This window comes from Endocarpon pusillum (assembly GCF_000464535.1).
Source record: "Endocarpon pusillum Z07020 unplaced genomic scaffold C730465, whole genome shotgun sequence".
Taxonomy (NCBI): Eukaryota; Fungi; Ascomycota; class Eurotiomycetes; order Verrucariales; family Verrucariaceae; genus Endocarpon; species Endocarpon pusillum.
The window spans coordinates 48852-70616 of NW_006913596.1; the positions used below are offsets into that span (position 1 = coordinate 48852).

Below are 21765 nucleotides of genomic sequence, written 5' to 3' on the forward strand. Positions count from 1 at the left end.
AGTGCGCTCGGGGAGTTTCTCGACACCGAGGACGAGGAGAGTAGCGACGGGCCCGGCTGGATTCAGCAGCTGAACAAGGCGATTCGGGAACAGGATGCTTTGATCGCTGCCATGGGGCCGGGGAGGTAGGGGTTGGGGCGCCGGGGCAGCCCCGGCTGGGTTTGTGCGAGACGGGCTGGCGTTGTGGTTAGAAGCGTGGAATCTTCTCGAGATAGGCAGTGGAGTTGCTGCTGCTGAGATGGAGCGCATTTCCGGTAGAGGTATATTTGGCAACGTTAGTTTGAGTGCTAAATGGTGTTCCCTTGCCAGTTGTCAGTGGATCGTATACTCTTCTTGCTCTTTGGAATTATGTGATATGTAGGGTATGAACGTGGAAAAGCAGTAGAAGATAAAGAGATGGAGATTGTAGAACGACAGAGGGAAGAATCGAGCAAAGAAGCTGTGATCAGCTGGGTAACCAGAATATTTTACAAGGGTATGATACATCACATGCTCCTATCGCTTGCCCACCATGCAGAGAATTGACTCGAGTTGAGTAGAATGGTTGGACCGTTGCGGCGTGCAAGGTCACACTTAAAGCACAAGCGCAGCTCATTTCTTCTCGCCGCCACTGCCACCCACGCCAAAGAATCCCAGGAAGGATCCTTTCATACTGCTGATCGATTCCTCCTGAAGCTTCTTTTCTTCTGCAGCCATATCATCCAGCCATTTCTGACCTTCCTCTCTGATCTGTTTGTCGATAAGCTCGTACTGCTTTTGGCCTCTTTTCCTGATTTGATCCCATAGCATTTCGCCTTCGGCTAATGCACTGGCATCAATGCCATCCGGAGCTGGCTGACCTTTGACGCCAAAGACCGAGGCGATGCCACCAACACTACGCTTGGGCTTCTTCTTCCGTTCCTCAGCTAGCCGTGCTTCGAACTTTTCTCGTAGGAGCTTTTCGCGCTTGGCGAACTCGGCGGGGATGTAGGTGCCTTCAAAGGACTTTAGGACTTTGCGTACGTCATCGAAACCCATCGTGGCGACGTATTCAAGAAACGGTATGAGTTGAACAAGTGTTTGGTCATTGGGGTTGCCAGTCCATTTTGGGAGGATAATGGCATTTTCCGGTTGGTGTTTGGCATGGCTCGGGACAGTGTCGATCATGATGATTTTGGAGAGATCGCGATTCAAGTAGGAGAGATCCTGGATTCATTAGGTGTTGCAGAAAAGACGAAAGAACAAAGCTTACCTTGATATATTCGCCTTTCTTGTAAAGCGTTGCTTCTCTAAAGAGTGGCCACCTAATAATGCGGTAAGGATCAAGTTTTCGTAACACTGAATCCCCAATAAAACTAGGTTGACTCGTGAACAACACCAACTCATAGTACTGGCTAAGATATCGTATGAAGTAGTCAACGCCTGGGCGTTTGGCAATTCGCCAGCCGCTTTCCCTTGTCCATTCTTGATGAACTAACAAGTCCTCCAGACTCAGAACCAGTGTAAAAGGTGCTCGTAGGTTCGGATCTGCCTCTTCGTCTGGTAGAAGTTTCGGGAATGCTGGTTCGTTGTAATAACTAAGTGTTGCGCCCAGACGTGCCCTAGCACGATTGTAGAACAGACCCAATCCCCAACCAGATGGCGCATCTGTGTGCTTCTTTTCCTCTTCCTCTGACTCCCAGTTCCGTCCAAGGTATAATGTCCATCCAACGAATGCTCCAGCCACCACAAGATACGTATACTTGATCAGGGCGTTCTTCTTCCGCTCGTTAGAAGAGATATAAGCATTTTTGGGAAGACCATCACTGCCTCGGCCCCCACCTCCACCTCCGCTGCCCGGGATGGGCTCAGCAGGGTCATCCGTAGTGTTGAGGCTGGCCGGAGGTTCATGTCCTCGCGAGTGCGCCTGCTTGAGTTCAGCATCGAGTGTGGATGGAATGCCTTTCGTCAGGTCTGGTAGAGGTTGCTGTGGGTCTCTGTTGCTATTCGATAGTTCTTCCTCAAATGCATCTGCTTCTGGCGTGATATTGCTTGTTTGATCTTTCCTTTGGCCGCCGTTGACAAGAGACGGCTCTTCTGCAGGTGGAGCAACGTCTCCGGAAGACTTCTTGGAAGTGTCAAATTCTGGCTGCGTATCTGTATAGTTGTTGGAGGAGGGAATGTTTTGCGCAGGTACACTATTTGCGGCGGAAGGTTGGGTCTGCCATTGAGACCCCGGAGTCGAAGCGGTAAGCTTCTGCTCGCTTTGTATTTTCGGTTTCCTTTCTCTGGCGTACGACCTTTTCTGGGCTGTAGAAAGAGCTATTCTTATTGCAGGAGTAAGTGTCCTCGGCCTCGCAAGAGGCAGCAGCGCGCGACCTAGCATCACCTTTTGGATCACGTCATGGTAGGGACGACGTCTAGGAGAATACTGAAGCGGAGGATGCGTGCACCCAGGATGATGCAATCAATTGGACAACGTGATCAGGAGGATTCCAATATTTCTCCAAATTTCCTATTTAGTTAAGACTCGACCGCAAAAACCATGCCAAGCCTGAAGCTCAGCGGCGCCAAGGAGGATCACCACGACTACATTAAGTAGTACTGAAGTACTATGTACTGCATAGTACCAGTCAGCTTATCCGGCCTTAGATACATCCACTGTCATCATTCTACCTGGAAAGCAATCCAGCTTACCACAGTGGGCAAGATGAGATGGATGAAGTTGCACCAGTTTGTGCAGCTTAGCACTGACGCAGGTCTGAAACAGGGTCATGTCACGTGCTTGTTATGCTTGGCGTTCATAGAGTAGCTTCCACCGTTGCTCTCCTGCAACCTCTCCGAACAGCATACTCAATCAGATCAATCAATTTGCTTAATCCATTGCAAAACCATTGCAGGTCACATTCTGACATTTCTTGAACGATGCCTCCCCTGAAACCGATATGGTTGCACTCGTTATATCAGGTTATCCAAGGGCATGGTGTGACGATATATGCTCAGACTATCTATTTAGGTTCCGACGGGCCCCAGTACCTCACCTTTCCAGAACTGTATACTTCCCACCGGGTTCAAGTTGTGAGCCAGCTTTTTGGTTCCTGTTCTAGCTGAATGATGTTGTCCTTTGGCGAAGTCTTGGTACACTACCATCTTCATTTTGCTTCATGTATATTATCTCCATTGCCTCTGAAGGAGTTCGATGGCAATGCATTAGATGATGTTTTCTTTGGCAGTCCAAAGTATTCGGTCTATAGATCTATGGAAGTCGGCGTTTCAGCTATCAAATTTCAAACTCTCAACATTACGTTCTGTGTTTTATGCTTACCTTTTCTATGTTCAAGCCACCACCTATCAGAAGCAAGCTATGAACCAATTGCCATATATGTATTGATTCCACGGTCCCAATCCTTCATCCTTCTTTCCATTCCTCTACCCAACATTCTTATCTACTGCTTCACAGCTCCATATCCAGTCCCCACACATCCATTCATACTAGGAAGAGAACCCTCACAAACATCTTCAGCATGCCTTCGATGCACACTATCGTTATTCCGCGGCCCGTCTCTATGGCGCTCCGTGCGGTAGAGCTCCTCTCTGCAATTGTGAGTATACCTATGTCAAAACATTCCACACCGCTGATGATTCCCAGATTGTTACTGCTATCATAGGCTACTATATCTACCCTTACGCTCAGAGCAAGACCTGGCCTGCAAAGCGCTTCATCTTCGCCGAAACCTGGGCATGTCTCTCAATTATACTCAGCGTACTTTGGCTTGTTCCATCCATGGCTCATAAAATTCCATGGCTTGCAGACTTTGTCACGTCAGGTGGCTGGTGGGCTTCTTTTGGCCTTATCCTCCAGGCAATCAACCAGAGCAACAACTGTGGATCATTTTTCAGCTCGGGCAACGGGACTTTCTGCAGGAACTGGAAAGCTGTTGAGGCTTTCTGTTTTATCAGCGGCATTGCTTGGATCGTTACCGGCCTCTTTGGCATCCAATTCGTCCAGGCAAGGCGGAGAGGTGGTCGGGGTGGTGGTCGCTTCCGCTAGATGGACGCCCTGGTCAGGCAACGATGAGGTGTCACTGGCGGCCGGCACATGAAAGGGGCAAGATGTAATGATTACCGTTGGAGAATGTGTTCGATCTGGACCAGGTGTGGAGTTTGTGGAGTTTGTGGTGTTGGAGGCGCTTGGCTGTGTTGGTGCTAGCACCGGCAGCCCAATTCTTGAATTCTTGAATACAAATTCACTCGCTGACAAACTCGCTTTCTCCTTTCTCTTCTTCCTTTCCCCATAAAGAAAGTTGAATAGCCCTGACATTTTTGACGCTTCGTCCACAGCCATATTTATGTTCGAGGAGTTGTATTAGCAGGGGAGAATGACACTCATACTTCTCAAGAACAGCAGCTAGGTCACCAATGAGCTGACCTGTCCCGTTGGTATTTCGAGACATCTCCGCAATCATGTCATCCATTGCCACCTGACGTCTGCTACCTTTACCTTTCACCTTCAATCCATCCTTGATTTTCGGCCGCATACCTGTGATATACCTATGCAATCTGATATATGGCGTCTGTATGGCATGACGGTCTCGTGGAAGCCTTCCCAGTACCCGTGACAAAGCTCCACAGTGCACCATTCAACAGCCCACGCATTGAAGATGCCATCAAAGCCTTGACTCTATCACCACCTGCTACCTCTCCATTCCCCTTCTTCTCCCTCCCGGCCGAGATCCGCAACCGGATCTACTCCCTTGTCCTTTTCAGCCCCACCAAATCCCGCAAACCGTCCTCCAACCGCCCTCCGCCGACCTCCCTCTACCTAATCTCCTCCCGCACCCACCGCGAAGCCTCCTACATCTTCTACACAACCCAAACCTTCCGGCTCTTTCCCCTCCAAGAGTTCAAACCCCTCCCCACCGTCTCCGAGCTCCCACCCCGCTACCGCTCCCTCATCACCAACACCGAATTAATCCTCGGTCCCGGCTGGACCGCACCCCCCAAATCATGGAAAGTGACACAGCGCATGGCAAAGATACTCAGACAGTTATGTCGGGTTAGGTGCTTGAGGGTGTTTGTGGAGGTCGATCCGTCGCATCCGCTCTTTGCGCGGTTCAGGGTGTCGCATGGCTTTTATACCGAGTTTGCGGGCAACCTGCTGAGGGTTGTGTTGGTGGCGATGCCGCAGGTCGAGTTTGTGCAGTTGGATGGCAATCCGAGCGTGCAGATGGATGGGCCGCTTGTGGTGAGGTTGAGGACGGAGATTGAGGGGCAGGGGAGGGTGGTGAAATGGGGCAAGGAGAGGGGCTGGTCGGCTGCTGATCGGGAGGGGTTACAGGCTGAGATTAAGTCAGAGGATGTAAACGACTGGACGGCAGAGACGCAATCGTCAAACGAGATGCTACCTGAGGTTGGCACGGCTTCGGCACGAGGCGAATATACTAGTGGGAGTTGATGATGAGCTCGTGTGTCCATGCTGTGCTAATATTGTTTTGCCCAACGCCACGCTCTCACTCCGCATGCTACGAATTGGATGGAGATATACTACCAAGCAACGATTACTATAACTCTTCGTCAACCTCCATGCCACCATTCTCTTGGTGGCCATTCGTTTGCTGTGCCTTCTTTGCGTTGCTGGCTTCTTTGTCTATCATCTGTCGTGATACAGCAACGATGTTGTCTTCGATCAGCTGTTGGCCCACATCTTCAATGTCTATCCACATACATCAGCATCGCATATACAAATACGGGCAATTATACAAGGGTGAACTCACGTTTCTTGGGATCAACTTTACCAACGTATCTCGTCTTCAATTGATCCTTAGTGAGCTCTCCTTCCTCGCGCACCCTCTTCTCGTAACCTTCTGCCAGGTGGACTAACTGCCTTAAGCCCTCCTCGTTCCGTTTTCTCTCTCCTTCAAAACTGCCTGGCAGCTCCAGGCCTTCTGTCCAGACTTCTTTGTGTAGATTCATGAGCATATTCTCCTCGAGGCCCGTTTTTCGATACTGGATGCCGATACTGTAGTAATGTCGATTCAGTCCATGTATCAAGGCTTGAATGCTGGGTTTATTGAGATGGCCCAGGTTGGAGGTTGTTTGTCGAGGTTCCTGGCCCATCATAAGGGTTTGAGGGGCGATGAGGCGGAAAGCATCTATCACGACCTTCCCTTTGACGGACTGGATGGGATCAACCACTACAGCGACGGCGCGGGGTGTGAGCTGTTCAAAGGATTGTTGGGTGTTGATATCGACCGACGAGAGCCAGCAGCCAAATCCTGGATGTGAATGGTACCAGCCTACTACTGTTTCAGGCCTATTTTCGTTAGCAAGAAGAATACGGTGACGATGGCAAATATTAATACCGTCCTGTCTGCCGTAACATGTCCATCATCTTGGTCTGGAAAACTGGATCCACAGCTTCAACACTAACTCCTGTTCCAGATTGTGGCATGGCGAAAACGTCCACCACTCGAACTGTGAAGTCATCAACGAACTCGCCCAGCATCAAGCCCATCACTTCCATCGGCACCCCTGCTCGGCCGTGTCGGAGCATCTTGAGTAAGGCGAGAGATGAGATGTAGACGGTTTCGGAGTTGTCGATAAGATTCGGCGTGTCCTGGCCAGCTGCGCCTTGATTCATGCCGGGCATGCTTTGAGCTGCAGCGAGCATACGGTTGAGGCGATCCATGGTGATTACTGGGGCGGAGGTAGCGGTAGGTAGCGGATGCGACGAGCTTTTGAGCTCAGAAACGAAGCTGAGATCCTACTCGACTCTGTTCACCAATGGCCCTAAGATATGGACGATCCTTCTGGTTGACTTTTCCTCCGGTACTGAGGCTGGAACAGTGTTGACTCAAGAGATGAGCAATGGGAGGTGGCAGGTATTATTATCAAAGTATTGTTCAGTCACGATATTCGATATTCGATATTCGTGTACCTGAGTTGCCTTCATGAATCAGAAAAAGACTAGCCATTTTGGGTCAAGCCACCATGCTTCCCTTGAGCTCCTGGTCCCTGGTCCCTTGTGGACTCTCCGCATCTCTCATGTCTCCCCAAACTCACTTCTTGTCGACAACTATCTTCCATATCTCACGCTCGATCTCCGCTCTGTGACCCGGTGTCTTCATCTCACTGTGACCCTTTCTAATACGCATATCTACCGCTTGTGTAGGCGTTCTCTCCTTGCACAAATACTCATCTCCCGCTTTTTCTACCCTTCTAAGGTCCACCTTGTACAACACATGCTCAAAGATCATTCTACCCATATTTTATACGCTCTTGCAAAATAATTCCGACAATACCGACAGTTGTTGCACATCTTCCTGCTCGTCATTTCTCTGCCCATCTTCTGAACGCTTTCCTCAGATTTGAGCAGCTGAGCATTTGTGGTGGGCGAGCAGACCAGGCGGCCAACCTCAATCTAACTTCACTCTGCCGTCATCGATCGAAGTTTTGCAGCAACATTCTGATCAAAACCTCAAGAAACCGTCTCCCTTCTCACCTCCGGGGAGTACTTCCACCCCTCTGTATCCGCTTGCAGATCTACACACAGCATGGCTCTCTTTGCCCCTGTCGACACGGCGAACCTGAATGGAGGGAGCGGAGACAAGAAAAGAGTAGCATACTTCTACGATTCAGACGTGGGGAATTATGCCTATGTTGCTGGCCATCCCATGAAGCCGCACAGAATTCGGATGGCACATAGTCTGGTCATGAACTATGGCATGTACAAAAAGATGGAGATCTACCGGGCAAAGCCAGCCTCGAAATTTGAGATGACACAGTTTCATACCGACGAGTATGTCGAATTCCTCCAGAAGGTCACGCCTGACAACATGGACTCATATGCAAAAGAGCAAACCAAATTCAACGTTGGTGACGACTGTCCGGTCTTTGATGGCCTCTTCGAGTTTTGTGCGATTAGTGCTGGTGGGAGCATGGAGGGGGCCGCTCGGTTAAACCGTGGAAAAGCCGACGTAGCAATCAACTGGGCAGGTGGCTTGCATCACGCAAAGAAAAGCGAAGCAAGCGGCTTCTGTTACATCAACGATATCGTTCTTGGTATCATTGAGCTTCTCCGATTCAAGCAGCGGGTGCTGTATATCGATATCGACGTCCATCATGGAGACGGCGTTGAGGAAGCTTTCTACACAACCGATCGTGTCATGTGCGTGTCCTTCCACAAGTACGGCGAATACTTTCCTGGAACAGGCGAGCTTCGAGATATTGGGGTTGGGCAAGGGAAATATTATTCCGTCAATTTTCCTTTAAGGGATGGCATTGACGATGCAGCCTATAAAGGAATCTTCGAGCCCGTCATTAAGGCTGTCATGGATTGGTACAGGCCGGAAGCAGTTGTTCTACAGTGTGGTGGTGACAGTCTTTCTGGTGATCGATTAGGATGTTTTAATCTGAGTATGGAGGGACACGCTAATTGCGTCAATTTCGTCAAAAGCTACAACCTTCCCACTTTGATTTTGGGCGGTGGAGGGTACACCATGCGCAACGTAGCGCGGACTTGGGCATTCGAGACTGGTGTGCTTGTTGGTCAAAACATGCAAAGCGATTTACCCTACAACGACTACTATGAGGTATGTAACATTTCCATGAAAATTACAAACAAACATTACTGACCGAAACAGTACTATGCACCTGACTATGAATTGAATGTTAGGGCCTCAAACATGGACAACGCCAACTCCAAGGAATATTTGGAGAAGATCCGCACTCAAGTCATCGAAAATCTACGGCGCACGACATTTGCGCCTTCTGTACAGATGACAGACGTACCTCGAGATTCAATGGCCATGAACGAAGAAGATGAAGCTGAACTCGATGATCTAGACGAGGATCAGAACCCGGATAAGCGAAATACACAACATCGATTCAACAAGTATATTGAGAAACCTGGAGAACTGAGTGACAGTGAAGATGAGGAGATGAACGAAGCCAACGGCGTTCGCAAACAGCCCGGCATTCGGAAACGAAGAAATAGGCTGGATTATCGAAACTTGACGGACTGGAACGGAGACTCTGCCATCACGAGCGGAGCAGCAACACCACAAGCTGCTTCCTCCATACCGGAAAACGATGTGGATGGAGACGTCAATGTCGAAGATGTCGAGCCTGCAAAGACGCAAGAACAGAGCACAGCCTCGCCTGCAAATGCTGCAAACGGTGACATGGATGCCTCAGTCGTACCATCTACGAAGCCTGCGAACGAAGAGGAGGATGTGGCCATGGAGGATGTTGGTAACGAAGCTGCTGAACCTCCTACAGATACAAGTGGTACAATCGTGGCTCAGCATACAGCCAATGTACAGCAAGCCGTGACTCCACCTTACTCCCCAGTCGGGTTTGCCACAACCGAATCATCAACAAATGGTGAGACATCAGGAGCAGCAGGTCCAACTATAAAAACCGAGATGACGGCAGAAGACGCAGCAGTAGTAGCTCAAGGCGAAGGTCTGGCCGACCGAGAAGTTCAAAACGCTGAAGGGGAAGCTGCAGCTGAACACGATTCGAAAATAAGCTGATCATTTGCTTAGCGATGGGTCAAGCTAAAGTGCATGATATGATTGGCGCGATTGCAAAGTTAGGATTCTCACATGAGCGAGGCGTTGTGGATGATATCCCGGGTAATGTCGATGGCTGGCACGCCTTGGGATCGGATGTAGAACTCGATTCCATCCGAACAAAAACGAGACTTCGGATAGCTAAGTAGCAAGCACAGCATCTTCATGTATACTACCGTACTAGAATTAGCTAAGAAAACTCTCATTCTCAATGCACTGAATGGAGTGGGCAATCAACTTCCTTACCACAAAGCCAGCATTTTTTTTCCCTCTGCACGTGACTATATGAAGAAAATTGCGCTAGCAGGTGACAACTCTTGGCAGCCCACAACCAATTTGTTACACTTTGATATCAATGCCGTGCTTTGACACCGATACCGTCAGTCGTTTAGCCGCCTCCAGCAGTTCAAGAAGTTACTATCCAACATGTCGAAACGAGGGTACGTATCACTTCTCCCTCCCAAATTCGCTGTTTGAAGCTACCTTTACACCCGAGAAATACTGACTTCTCTCTCTTCTCCTAGTCGTGGTGGTGCCTCTGGCAACAAATTAAAGATGACTCTCGGTCTCCCTGTGTATGTCTGCACCTCGGCTCTCTCTCCTGTACCGTACATATCATGGCGACCTCACATGATCGTCATCGGTCGATTAAGCAAGAACAGAAAATAACTTGACTAACAAAAATCCCTGGGGTATTCTGCAAACAGCGGAGCAGTCATGTCCTGCGCCGACAACTCGGGCGCCCGAAACCTCTACATCATCTCCGTCAAGGGCATCGGTGCGCGATTGAACAGACTCCCTGCGGCTGGGGTGGGCGATATGGTGATGGCTACGGTTAAGAAGGGAAAGCCTGAGCTGAGGAAGAAAGGTAGGGCTTGCCTTTCTTTCCTACATCTACAGCACTGCATCGGCTGAAGGGGTTTTGCTAATGGAACTGTGTGTTTGGTGCAGTGATGCCAGCAGTGGTGGTGCGCCAATCGAAACCCTGGAGACGGGCAGATGGGGTGTATCTCTACTTTGAGGATAATGCGGGCGTGATTGTGAATCCGAAGGGGGAGATGAAGGGGAGTGCTATTACGGGGCCAGTGGGGAAGGAGGCGGCGGAGCTGTGGCCGAGAATTGCAAGTAATAGTGGTGTGGTTATGTGAGGGAAGCGGAGGGAAGGAGAGAGAACAGGGCATGCGTGCGAACGAGTGGAGTCTTGGTGCATACAGCAGGCAGGTAGCCACGCCAGTAAAGGGTGCGTAAACGAGACCAGCTGCTTTTATGGATCGTATGGCATAAACTCATGGCTTCAGACATCTCTGCTACGGTTAGAATTGCCTTGTCAACTTCCTCCCTTCCCCTTCCCTTGTCCTGGGTTTGTTGGATTCAAAGGACCAACCGCTGCATGCTTTGGCTATGCTCTATCCCTCCATTTTCCCAGAAATCTACAGTTTTGCACAAGCCCCTGGTCCCCCTTGTATCAATCTACAATCGCCCACCTGTAGTGGTCAACTACACATTCCCGAAGCCTGGTTCTCGGGTACATGAGTCTGCACCTAATGTGGCTCCGGTGAGCAACTAGTTCCCAGGGTCCTTCGGTCCCACAAATAAGCCAGCAAGACCCAGGGCCCAAGGACCACGGACAAATTTTCATGGCATTTTGTTGGCAAGATTCCGGTAGCCAACATGGCCACGAAATCTGTCAGGGTGCCTTAGCCTTCCAGTTCGGGCAGATTTTGCCGCGTGAAAGAGAGAGTAACACCTGGACACACGAACTTGATCCGCGTTTTAGGATAGCCGGTCCCGTTTCCGATAGAAATGTCCGGATCTCATCATCTTTCGTGTCATGTGTTGACTCTGAAGTAGAGTACCCAGCGGTTTTAAGAGCAATTGTGGGGGCCAAGTCGGAGGTCTTTAATGTACTCTTATCGTACTGCGGAAGAGTCAGTATAGAAAACAATATGTGCCTGAAAATACGTTAATTTATTGTAGGCCAGTTATTGATCTTGGTCCTTAGAGCTCCAGGGCTTGGTAGGTCGCACATGTGTGACATTAGACACTCAGGACTCGACATCAGTTGGAGTCACTAGCCGGCTAGCCTCGTCGATCTAGAACGGACAGGGATGCTGAGAACAGAACGTAGTCTGTCTAGCCTGCAGTTAACATCTTCTCAAGGGATGCTAAGGAGGCGAGAAAGGACTTTCCCAAACCATGAGTCTCCCAACTATCTCTCAGAACTCTGTGCCTGCCTTTCTCTGTCTAATTCATCTTCGTCGTCAAATAACTGGTTCTGCAAGGATTGCCGAAAGAATTTTCAGTGGTCCCGTTGCTGCTTTGGAACAGTGAGCAGCACTAAGTATCTGCTGAAATGTGTCCCGACTCGCAAACTATACCCTCACAGAAGAACTCCCTGCTAGCTTATCTATTGTAAGGAGTGGCCATGTTTGAAATTGCATAAGAGTGGGTGTCTAAAACATCCAGAGCATATCGCGTTTCATAATAAACCGGTTTAATATCCTGCCCCTTTACACATTACATGAATTGCGGAACTGCGGACACGTGAGAGACTCAGATATAATCACCGTCATCATCATCCCAAGGTGCTTCACTTCCTTCCTTTGTAAATTAGTGCTTGGAGGTAAGTACGGTTTAAACATTACCCTCTCCCCCCCCCCACATATTTCACTGCTCTCTTATACTACCAATCATTTGAGTATAAGATGCCATGCCTTGGTTGTGGCGATCGAGAAGGCAACGCTTGTGGCTGTATCCCGGTACATCTTAGGCGACGGAGACGTCCCCAGCGGTCAGTACCACCATCAACTGGGCAAGTCCAACAAAGCACTGGTACGGCTCGGATAACTGGGCCAGCAACCTCGCATATGAAAAGAGATCAACAGACTCAACAAAGAGAGCAGAGTGAACGGGATACTATTCGTCCAGCTGCCGCCCCAAGAGGACAAGAGCATCCGTTGGCTCCTCAGCGAGATTTGACTGGACAACAGACCGTCTACTCATGGCCTCGTAGTACAGGGATTGAATATAATGCTCAAAATTGTTTTGCTATACAACACAATACATTACCCAGGCGCGGGGAAGGAACTCAATTTAGCCCTCGAGATCGTTCTCTTGAACAGCAGACTATATTGGCCAGGCCCCGCGGACCTCAGCACAGTCCCAAAGCTAGACCAATGTTATATCAGCCAGCTCATTCAACGGCAGGTGGACAAATATCAAAATCGAACGAGAAGGCAAGACATGGCTCTGCAGGAGCGAATAGTGTGCAGCTTCAGCGAGCGGGTCAAGAAGTGGCAGAAACTCCTATACCAGGCACAGCGTCAGTTACAAGACGATCATTTGACCCTTTCGAGACTCTTGTTCGGACTGGAGGCCGCCTAGTCGAGCTTAGCATTATCATAGTGGTTAACATTGCCCCCAGATTCGAATCACATCCTATACCGGTTAGCATGGAAAGCTTTCTAGACCAACTCGCAGAGAATTACAACAATCAGACAAGCTCCCAGCGCATTGTGGCTAATAGTTCTGAGTCTGAGCTGAACGAATGGGTGGTGGAGGGTTATGTAGGCGATCCACCTACTTTCAATTCGCCACGTAAGTTACTTTCACCCCAATATTCTCGCACATTACAAGTCAACTAACAAGTATACTTCAGAAAGTATTATGCTCTACTCACCAAATTTCCACCCTTGCTCACCCTGGCAAAAAGATATTCAAGAACCGTTGAGATATCTTAAAGCCCAGTATGAGATACAGAGCGATCCTGAGTGTCTTGCTATCACAAATGTCACAGTCGATCCGTTTTATACTGGACGAGACATCAAACGGGCCGCTCAGGCCATAATCTACTTTTTCGAACCTCTGATTATATTGATACCTGATGAGCTCAAACCAGATTCAGTCCAACGAACAAATCAACGCGACAGCCTTTCTTCAACAGAAACCAAAAAAGCCCAATCTCAGTCTATTGTTACTATGGAGGCCATCGGGACCATTGAGACCTTCCATTTCGATCTTCTCGATTCCACTGCTCTGGAACTCATACTGGACTTCTTCCAGCAGGCAAATGCCGAATACTGTTTCTGGTGTTTTGAAAAGCTACTGTGCAATCCGGCCATATCGTTTTCTCCCGGTTCAGAAACGCATTCGACGGTCCAAGATGCCTTCCGTTGGGTTAGTGTCCGGCTAGCTTTCATACAAGGGTTCCTCGCATACACCTCTCTGTCTCACCTGCAGAGGATTCCTCAAACCTGCGAGGGTCTGCGCGAATTCATGTCCGGAAGACCTCCGCCGGCAGGGACCACTCTCCGTGGAAGATACAATGTGAGAGGAGTCAGAGTCGGCTAACTTGCTGGGAAAGTCCAGTATTGCGTTTGCATGCTCTGAGTTGCACCACCCTCCTGAATAGCACCCTGTGCAGTCTACATTGGAAGATTGGACCGTACATTCCTCCTACCTTTTCACACCTCCAATCACACACTCCCTATGGACTTCGCCCTTGATCTGATGTCTTGTACCACAAATGCTGCCCAGGCACATTTCCCCAGCGCACATCCACGACACCACCCTCTTCACAAATAGGGCTTTCTGATCCCTTCTTTGAAATGATGTATCTCAGATGCATCTATATCGAATGCTCATGGAGTAAAATCCTGCGAGTCAACCTTATCTGTACTCAAGAGTTTATGTACCAGACGCGCTAATCGAGGCATTGACTACGGAGGGGATAAAGGCTTCAACGAGATTCGGTGATTATCCACCCTTACAACTCTTTCAGATACCCGAGTACGGCACGGTGGTTGCTTCATACAGGACATCAGTCCTCCGCTCCGCGCCATAACCAGGAATTTTTGCCCTCGTTTGGCCGGATCTGGTGATCAGAGCACCTGGCAGACGGTTCATTAAGGATGTTAGATACGGTTAAGTACGGCTACGTCACCTGACTGAGTTATGGAATCGAGAATGGTCATGGCTTCGGAAGCGGAAAAGAAAGCATATGGCCTTGGATTGGTAGATGCCAGACATAAGCTAATTTACGGTCCTTTGGTACAACAGTAAACCTCATAGCAGACTTCTCATCCAGCTTTATTATGCCTATACTACCTTCTCTGCCAGGGCGGTCACCAGAGCTGTAACCATATCCTGTAACTGGATCTGCTGCAAACAGTGAAGGCAAAAGCATCGGATTTCTTGGCAACCACACACCACGAAGGCCAGCTCGATTCTCAATCTTCGTGAATCCACAATTAGGCGCCCCATTCCGATATCATAAACGTGTACTTGTCATTGCAAGAGACGACATCAACTGCTTCTTCAATCACCATGCGCCCCGCCGTTTCGGGTCATAGAATCCTTAAAATCCTACGAGGCAGGGATCACTGCGGCTGAGCTTCCATCAGGGAGAGCAAAATCCGAAGGACTCATTCCAATCAAATGTGCCAGTCTGACCTGGGTGATTGCGTGACAATCGAGCACGAAATCCTAGAAGAGGTCATCAGCATCAACTACAACCAGACAAAGCGAATGAGAATAGCCCGCGAATGTACTTACCTTGGTAATGACCTCTTCTTTCCCTGGCAAGGGGTATTGTCTCCGGTGCTCCTTGAGTTTTACAGCGTGATCCCTCGCAAGGATCCTGACTGCCAGTTGGTGTTGATCTTCTTCATAAGCAAGTAGACCGCCAATAAGCTCGTCCGGGGACATTCGCCGGGACCTCGCATCCCAGATTGCCGTTCCCAACGTTGCATGGTGAAGCGCAATATCCACTGCCGTGCACAGTATTGTGCGGTGTTTTGCCTCGAGCTTGGTATGAGGGGGTTTTCCATGCCGTTGTCTGTGAGGGTCGGCGAACTTGGACATCAAAGTGAGTTCGCATAGAGACGGTAGATCTTGCTCCAAGGACTTGATGTTGAGCTCAAGTTCGATACCTATGTCGTCCGTGTTCCTGATTGATATGTCTACTGTGAGATTCTTGATCAAGGATGTGTTCAACGGAGTGGCCCTTCGCCAGATATCGTTAAAAGATCGGCCATTGCTCGAGACGAAGCTGTTTTTGCCGTACAGAATAGGGACGCCTTCGCGATAGAGTTGGCGGCACACTCGAAGAATTTGTGCTCCTGCAATCGAGGTTGGGCCCTTTGTGCGTATTATTTCTAACTGGTTGGTCGTGCATGGTAGGCAAGGAAAGCTAACAAGAGCGTAATGTCCATATTCGAGATAATCGATATCTTGAGCCGGACCTTCGAGCTCGACTTCGCCAAAATGTTTCTGTTTCTTGTCTATGACTCGGCGATTACGATTGACAAGGAGACAATCAAGTATGATCAGGCGGCTGTCCAAATCGATTCCCAGCAAGTTCGGAGTGGAATCATCCAGGGGTGCCGTAGCTCTATCATCGAAGGCCTGTTTCGGCTTGTCCCCTTGCAGGATTTGGAGTGGAGTCTGTCGAGGTATCAAACTATATTGCCTATCTACCAAGGAGTCTTCTGTTAGGGGCACATTGTCAGTGTTGGCGAGAATGGCTGCTGGTTGAGTGCTGGGTCGAATTGCCGAAGAATATGTGAGATTGTTCATGATGATACTGGTCAACCTAACAGGCTTTTATCGCGAGACTGGAAAAGAGTATGTTGGTAGAGATGATTTCGTAGTAAGTCTATTCGTCGAGGGAGATGTGACATCTTTATGAAGGTTGCAAATCAAACGTTCACTCGTGTTTCAAGCATTGTGACACCCATGTGTTCGTCGCCCCATCAGGCTAACGTGTGAATCTTTTCATGCAACTGCAGCTTTCCAGACAGATATCAAATACGTGTTCGTACCTTACTTTGTTAGAGAGATGTCAGTTCTCATAGATTCCATTGTAGAGCAAAGACTTGTCATCAGTTATAAGCCCATCAAGTCTGCAACATCATGCATTTAGGGCACTCACATAGCTCTCTTGGAAGCAGCGTGATGACAAAGGAGCAGTTCGTATATTTATTCTCTCACCAGGCAGCTCTACCCAAGATTGGCATGCTGCAAATGATCATGGATAACACCCAGTAAGGCAGGAAGCAAATCCCCCTAGCTTGACATCCTGTAATTCACGGGCTGATCTTCGAGCGCTTATAGACTGGTGAAAGAGCACTGAGAAGATATTGCCAAACGCAAGGCACTCAGTCTCAAGTACCTTAGAATCATGGCATTGTATTAAGCCTTGTCGACTGAGCTGCAGTAACATCTTGAATAGCCAGATTTTGCAAGTGACAATGGGAATCTCGTTAAGGGTGTTGTCGCAGGACTGATGGAGCGGTTAAGTCTCTATTCGCTTGCTGCAGGAGTACTGCCAATCCGCACCAAACAACACAAGAACAGAGACTTGAGAATACAGCCGCTGACGAACAAGTGGTGGTCCTTTGGGTAGACTACATGCCTGTGAGAGGGAATAGAGGCCTGACTCTAGGTTCCTTGACTTCACAAGGGAATACGGACAGTCTGGCGAGTGTGTACTAAGCCTTGTGAAATGATAGGCTCATAAATGGACATTGGAGTCCCTGTACTATAGCACGAATCTAATGAAATCAAATCAAGCGTATCTGAGCGTCCTGCGAACAAGATAAATATTGAGCCTGAAAATTGTCTTCCCGGAATTCTCTGCAAGCCTTGGCAGCTTAACCACTGTTTGCCTGCAAATCTCCACTCTAACCTTTCCCAGTCTTCCTGCTCTTGTACATTTTATCATGTCTTGAGTACTGTCTTGTCAGAATGTTCACGTACGGTTGTCCCATAATTAACTTCGGCCATGGAAACAGGACACAGTAAGGTTGATCATGCTCGGTTGTGAAGCTTCGATCTGTCCAGAGTCCTGCAATGAGCAGAATACATAGGCAAAGATGACTTTTAGTCTCATCACAGGTACTACAACGTGCATGCATGAGCATAATGTCTAGATACATCGAGCACACAGACTTTTGTATCACCCCAGAGTTCAGTGGGATTAGCAAAGGAACGCAGTGTTGGAACAGAAAATGATATTAGGTTCCTCCAGGAAGGCCATGAACTTCAACAAGAGAGCCGAGAGATACAGTGCCATTGCTGCCAAGGTAGTTAAAATAAGCTCCAGATGCTATCTATTCTGACAGGTTCCCAAAAGCTGCACAAGAAAGGTGATGTAGCACCAAAGACCGGTGAACTCAGCACTTGAGTCACTGACTATAGAAAACCGGACTCCCGAAGAACTGGCTCCAACAACACTTCAGAATTTATACAGCCTCATTTATCCCAAAGCTCTCTTCAAGCCGGACCTTCCCCTGAACCTTCGACTTCTGAGCTATCATCCTCTAAAGCGACTTGCTTAGGAGTCAGACGAATTTTGTCCTTCAGCGAGAGATACTTGAACTGATCCCGAAGGTAGTCATCGACGATCTCGTAGTTTGCATAGATCATGCCGCCATGATCTCGGCTTCGGATGACGACAGGCTTCGGTGGCTCAGAAGACGTTGCACTTTCGCCCAGCGCGAAGTCGCGGGGGTCCTTGGCAAGCAAATCAGCCCACCCAGCACGCCTGATTGCTCTGCTATCGACGATGATATCCTATGCACACTTCGTCAGCTGCTTGTGAGATGGAGAGAAAATTTGGTGTGGCAGGTCATACCTTGGCAATTACTTTTGTTATTCGAGGAATCAAGTCGATTCGGACCTGTTCTCGGATCTTGAACCGACGATCCTCGGCCAGAATCTTGACCGTGAGACGACATCGATGCACATCATTGGTCATGTCTCTACCAAAGTCGTCCGGGTCGTCATCCTCATGGGGCATGTCATTGATGCCCTTGCCACCCGCTGCGGCATCGTTGTTGCTGGATTCTATGCCACCTGTTTGTAAAAGGTCGTTATGAGATTCCTGAAGGTTAGGGTCGCCATTGTCGTGTTGCTCATCGGCATACTCAGACTCACTCCCGTGCTCGTTAGTGTCACTTGCACCATCATCCACATCAGTGTTGACGACCATTGCCCAGTTGATAAGAGGCACTCTCATGGTGCCACCCGACTCCACCAACCAGATGGCCTTTTTCAGCTGAGGATGTCTGCAAGTGACCCACGCGGATGTATTCAGCATGGCCCGAAATTCCTCGCCGATTCTGGTGTTGGTCGAGTATTGCATCAACGGTTTATCAAACTGGTAGAACTGGGTTGTCAGGTTGAGCTCTGTCAGGTTGGGAAGTTTCTCCTTGAAGAACTCTAAGAACCCCCCGAGAAAAGGTGTGGGATCCCGCTTGTGTTTCATAGGCAAGCCAATGGTGACCCTCTGAATGTACTTCATGTTCGTTCGGCCGATGATGGTATGGAGGCGGTATTTCAGCTGTGGAAAATTGTACGTGACGAACGAGTTGTGCCCATAGAGGATGTGGGCTCCTTCCCAACGAAGCTGACGGCAAGCACGCAGGACACTGACGTTGCCGAGGTTGATCCTGTCGCCAGAGATCTTGTACGGAGATGCAGAATCACCATTGTCACCGACCCAAGGAATGTGCAGGTAGATGGGTTGTACATCTTTGTCGATGATATAATCATCCCAGGCCTGAGCCTTGTTCTCAAGGAGCATCTTGAGGATCATATCTCGGCATTCTTGGGGAATACCTAGGAGGAACGGACCGACGGTGTGTCTTGCTGGCATGGGTGGATGCACATCAGCACGGGAAAGTTTGTTCCACCTTGATTGTGAGTGCCATGAGGAGATGTTGTTTGAGGGAGACATTCTTCGATGGGTTTTCAGAGCCTTATTGGTATTGACAACGTCGTGCTGTTCCTAGGAGCTGGCTTGATAGAGAAGAAGAGCTGTACCGGCACTTGAAGGACAAAGTATAGCTTATCGAATGTGTATGTTCTTAAGGAAGGGGGTGGATGATGGAAACTGTGGTGAACCAGCAGGGTCAAGCACAGGGTAGAAGTACTGCAGAACCGCAGGTTGATCCTGCGGTTCACAAGTAAACCGCCACATCACTGTCAGTCCACCAGAACACGTCTGTTCACAGCAATTCCTTCCCATAGCCGACTCATCACTTCACTTGACGGACCGGTCATGTATACATCTAGACACATCGGTCCATGCCAAGCACAAATAGACAGTACCCAATCGTGAAACTACAGTCTATATACAATATATAGACTCCATGCCAATCACATCTCAAGACATAGGAAGAAAACTGACAGCATCTTATACCATAATCTTCATTGTTTGCTGCTGTCCTTGCTTGCTTGGAAGAATGAGGAAACATCAAATCTTTCACTCCTGCCAAGCACTCTTGGCACAAAACTCAGGGGGACGCTAGCAGTCTTTTGCACATTTATCCCAGGGTTGCACGTCAGCTGTAGCTGATAACGTGGCGGGTGCCTGGTGCTGCAGAGCATATCAGATTCTGTAAGCGTGAGACAATAAAGCATAGTGCTTCTCAGGGTAATGAAAAGAGGTGCTGATAGACTCTGTTATATTATCATGATTTTCTATATATGAGTTATATATATCAACATGAGAGGACAGGGAGGTTGTTTGCATTTAATAAGACTTGGTTTGCTGTCTCTAGAGTGATAACAGGAGAATACAGCACCAATTTAAATAATGCAATTAAGTAAAGGCGTAAAGATCACCAGTATCATATCCCGTCTACCTCTTTATCATGTGAGTAATAACAAAAGGACATTGCTTGGCAGTGCTACTAATCAAGCAAATGAGAATGGGGAGCTCACCAGCGTAGAAAGAGCAAAGTCCAAATGATTTTAACTTTCAAAGTAAAGTGAGGGATATAGAGGGCACCAGTTAGAAAATTAGTATCTTGTTAAACCATTTGCACAAAAAAGTATATTCACAGGGTGCCCACCTCAGCACATCAGAAATTCACAAATCTGGAATTGTATTTGAGTAAGTTTCTCTCACTCATCCCTCACTTCTGTCTCACTTGTGTCTCATTTAATGTACATTTTGAAAAACAAAAACAAAAAACAAAACACTACTACCACCCATATGCTTACGGAGCCTCCTTGGTGCGGTTCTGCACAACGTCTTCGATTAATTCCTCAGCATGGCTGAGGCACGCCTCCGTCATAGCATCGGCGTAGACATCGAAGAACAGCTGCCGACGACCAGAAGCGGTAGCTACCTGATTGGTAAAGTCGTTGGTCTTGAATTCCTCCACCTCCACCGCGATTGGATCATCCTGGCGCATCTTCTCGTCCTGTCGGAGCTTCTGTAGGACGTTCTTTGTGTGGAGATCCCACCGCATGGGCTCTCCGCGCCAACTCTGAGCGTGCTGCGTGATGTAGGGGGTGTTGAGTGCATTCAAGACGTGGAAGTGCTCGGCCGGCACTTCTAGGCGGTAGACAAGATCGAATTGTTGGAGGCTGTTGCACGATTCAATGAGGGCCCTGAGGACGTGGAGGAGGGCAGAACATGACGTTGCATCATTAAGATAGTTGTCTTCAAGCAAACAATAGAAAGTGTCTCCACTGATACCACCCAACTGCCCAAAGATTGCTTGAATGTCGTCCGTATTGAGGGTGATGGTGTGATAGATGCGAAGTTTGCGAATGAGGCTAGTATGTACAGCCTGCATCTTGACGACGAATGCTATAAAGGCGGATGCGTCACGAAGCTCAAAGCCATTCCTTTCAAAGAAGACGGGGGTGAACTCTTTGTGCATTTGTCTGCAAACATGTGTAATATTTAAGCAACCATAGTTGCGAAAGTCTTTCGCAAGTTGCATTTTCTCGTGATCAGGGTGGAGGCAGTTGATTGGAACATGGATCTTGTCGAATACAGTTTTGGGGAGGTGCGCTTGGAGTCTGGCCTGGATTCTCCCAATGGTGCATTCGCCGCCTTGATTGTCAGCTTGACCGATATAGCCATCAGGCCGGACTGCCACGAAATGATAGATTCTGTTACGTAGTTCGTAGGGTAGCGACAAGAAGGGGAAGAATTTCTCTGGAAGTGTAGCGATAGGTGCTGTAAGTCCGCCTGGGATGGTGATGCTGTCTGACATTGTGATGACAGTGAGCGTAGATGGTGGGAATGACGAGTACTGAGTATTCAGTTGCCAAGCTGTTACCCCTGAAGAGATATCTCGGCGTTGGAGCTGGATTGACTGACAGTGAGGTAGACGGATTATGGTTGATAAATGAGTATGGCGAAGGTTGTATTTCTGAGAAGAACAAGCGAGGTGGTGACAATGCCAGATATTTGGAAGCCTAGGGGAAC

General features: G+C 48.7%; 11 protein-coding genes across 11 annotated transcripts in view; 6 read left to right on the forward strand and 5 right to left on the reverse strand.

The window, feature by feature from the left end:
• EPUS_08439 (uncharacterized protein) overlaps positions 1-129 on the forward strand; it is a gene marked incomplete at both ends in the record, with an annotated part of 817 nt that extends 688 nt beyond the window's left edge. Inside the window, one exon of the mRNA XM_007788943.1 lies at positions 16-129. Coding sequence (XP_007787133.1) covers positions 16-129 — 114 coding nt within the window. The remainder of the gene's footprint in view (positions 1-15) is intronic.
• Positions 130-591: 462 nt separating this feature from the next.
• EPUS_08440 (uncharacterized protein) lies at positions 592-2344 on the reverse strand (the record flags this gene model as incomplete). The annotated part of the gene is made up of 2 exons (XM_007788944.1): positions 592-1185; positions 1232-2344. 2 exons carry the CDS (start codon positions 2342-2344, stop codon positions 592-594), a joined length of 1707 nt encoding a protein of 568 aa, XP_007787134.1.
• Positions 2345-3482: 1138 nt separating this feature from the next.
• Positions 3483-4009, forward strand: EPUS_08441 (uncharacterized protein; the record flags this gene model as incomplete). The annotated part of the gene is made up of 2 exons (XM_007788945.1): positions 3483-3560; positions 3608-4009. 2 exons carry the CDS (start codon positions 3483-3485, stop codon positions 4007-4009), a joined length of 480 nt encoding a protein of 159 aa, XP_007787135.1.
• Positions 4010-4525: 516 nt separating this feature from the next.
• EPUS_08442 (uncharacterized protein) lies at positions 4526-5413 on the forward strand (the record flags this gene model as incomplete). Its single annotated transcript, XM_007788946.1, has 1 exon — positions 4526-5413. One exon carries the CDS (start codon positions 4526-4528, stop codon positions 5411-5413), a length of 888 nt encoding a protein of 295 aa, XP_007787136.1.
• Positions 5414-5519: 106 nt separating this feature from the next.
• Positions 5520-6646, reverse strand: EPUS_08443 (26S proteasome regulatory subunit rpn11; the record flags this gene model as incomplete). Its single annotated transcript, XM_007788947.1, has 3 exons — positions 5520-5671; positions 5733-6271; positions 6321-6646. 3 exons carry the CDS (start codon positions 6644-6646, stop codon positions 5520-5522), a joined length of 1017 nt encoding a protein of 338 aa, XP_007787137.1.
• An 865-nt stretch (positions 6647-7511) lies between these two features.
• On the forward strand, positions 7512-9494 carry EPUS_08444 (uncharacterized protein; the record flags this gene model as incomplete). Its single annotated transcript, XM_007788948.1, has 2 exons — positions 7512-8549; positions 8601-9494. The coding sequence occupies 2 exons, from the start codon at positions 7512-7514 to the stop codon at positions 9492-9494; spliced, it is 1932 nt and encodes a 643-aa protein (XP_007787138.1).
• Positions 9495-10250: 756 nt separating this feature from the next.
• Positions 10251-10681, forward strand: EPUS_08445 (60S ribosomal protein L23-B; the record flags this gene model as incomplete). The annotated part of the gene is made up of 2 exons (XM_007788949.1): positions 10251-10401; positions 10485-10681. The coding sequence occupies 2 exons, from the start codon at positions 10251-10253 to the stop codon at positions 10679-10681; spliced, it is 348 nt and encodes a 115-aa protein (XP_007787139.1).
• A 2304-nt stretch (positions 10682-12985) lies between these two features.
• On the forward strand, positions 12986-13883 carry EPUS_08446 (uncharacterized protein; the record flags this gene model as incomplete). Its single annotated transcript, XM_007788950.1, has 2 exons — positions 12986-13130; positions 13192-13883. 2 exons carry the CDS (start codon positions 12986-12988, stop codon positions 13881-13883), a joined length of 837 nt encoding a protein of 278 aa, XP_007787140.1.
• A 1014-nt stretch (positions 13884-14897) lies between these two features.
• On the reverse strand, positions 14898-16109 carry EPUS_08447 (uncharacterized protein; the record flags this gene model as incomplete). Its single annotated transcript, XM_007788951.1, has 2 exons — positions 14898-15017; positions 15087-16109. 2 exons carry the CDS (start codon positions 16107-16109, stop codon positions 14898-14900), a joined length of 1143 nt encoding a protein of 380 aa, XP_007787141.1.
• A 1698-nt stretch (positions 16110-17807) lies between these two features.
• On the reverse strand, positions 17808-19272 carry EPUS_08448 (uncharacterized protein; the record flags this gene model as incomplete). Its single annotated transcript, XM_007788952.1, has 2 exons — positions 17808-18107; positions 18169-19272. The coding sequence occupies 2 exons, from the start codon at positions 19270-19272 to the stop codon at positions 17808-17810; spliced, it is 1404 nt and encodes a 467-aa protein (XP_007787142.1).
• Positions 19273-20539: 1267 nt separating this feature from the next.
• EPUS_08449 (uncharacterized protein) lies at positions 20540-21550 on the reverse strand (the record flags this gene model as incomplete). Its single annotated transcript, XM_007788953.1, has 1 exon — positions 20540-21550. The coding sequence occupies one exon, from the start codon at positions 21548-21550 to the stop codon at positions 20540-20542; it is 1011 nt and encodes a 336-aa protein (XP_007787143.1).
• Between the last annotated feature and the right edge of the window lie 215 nt (positions 21551-21765).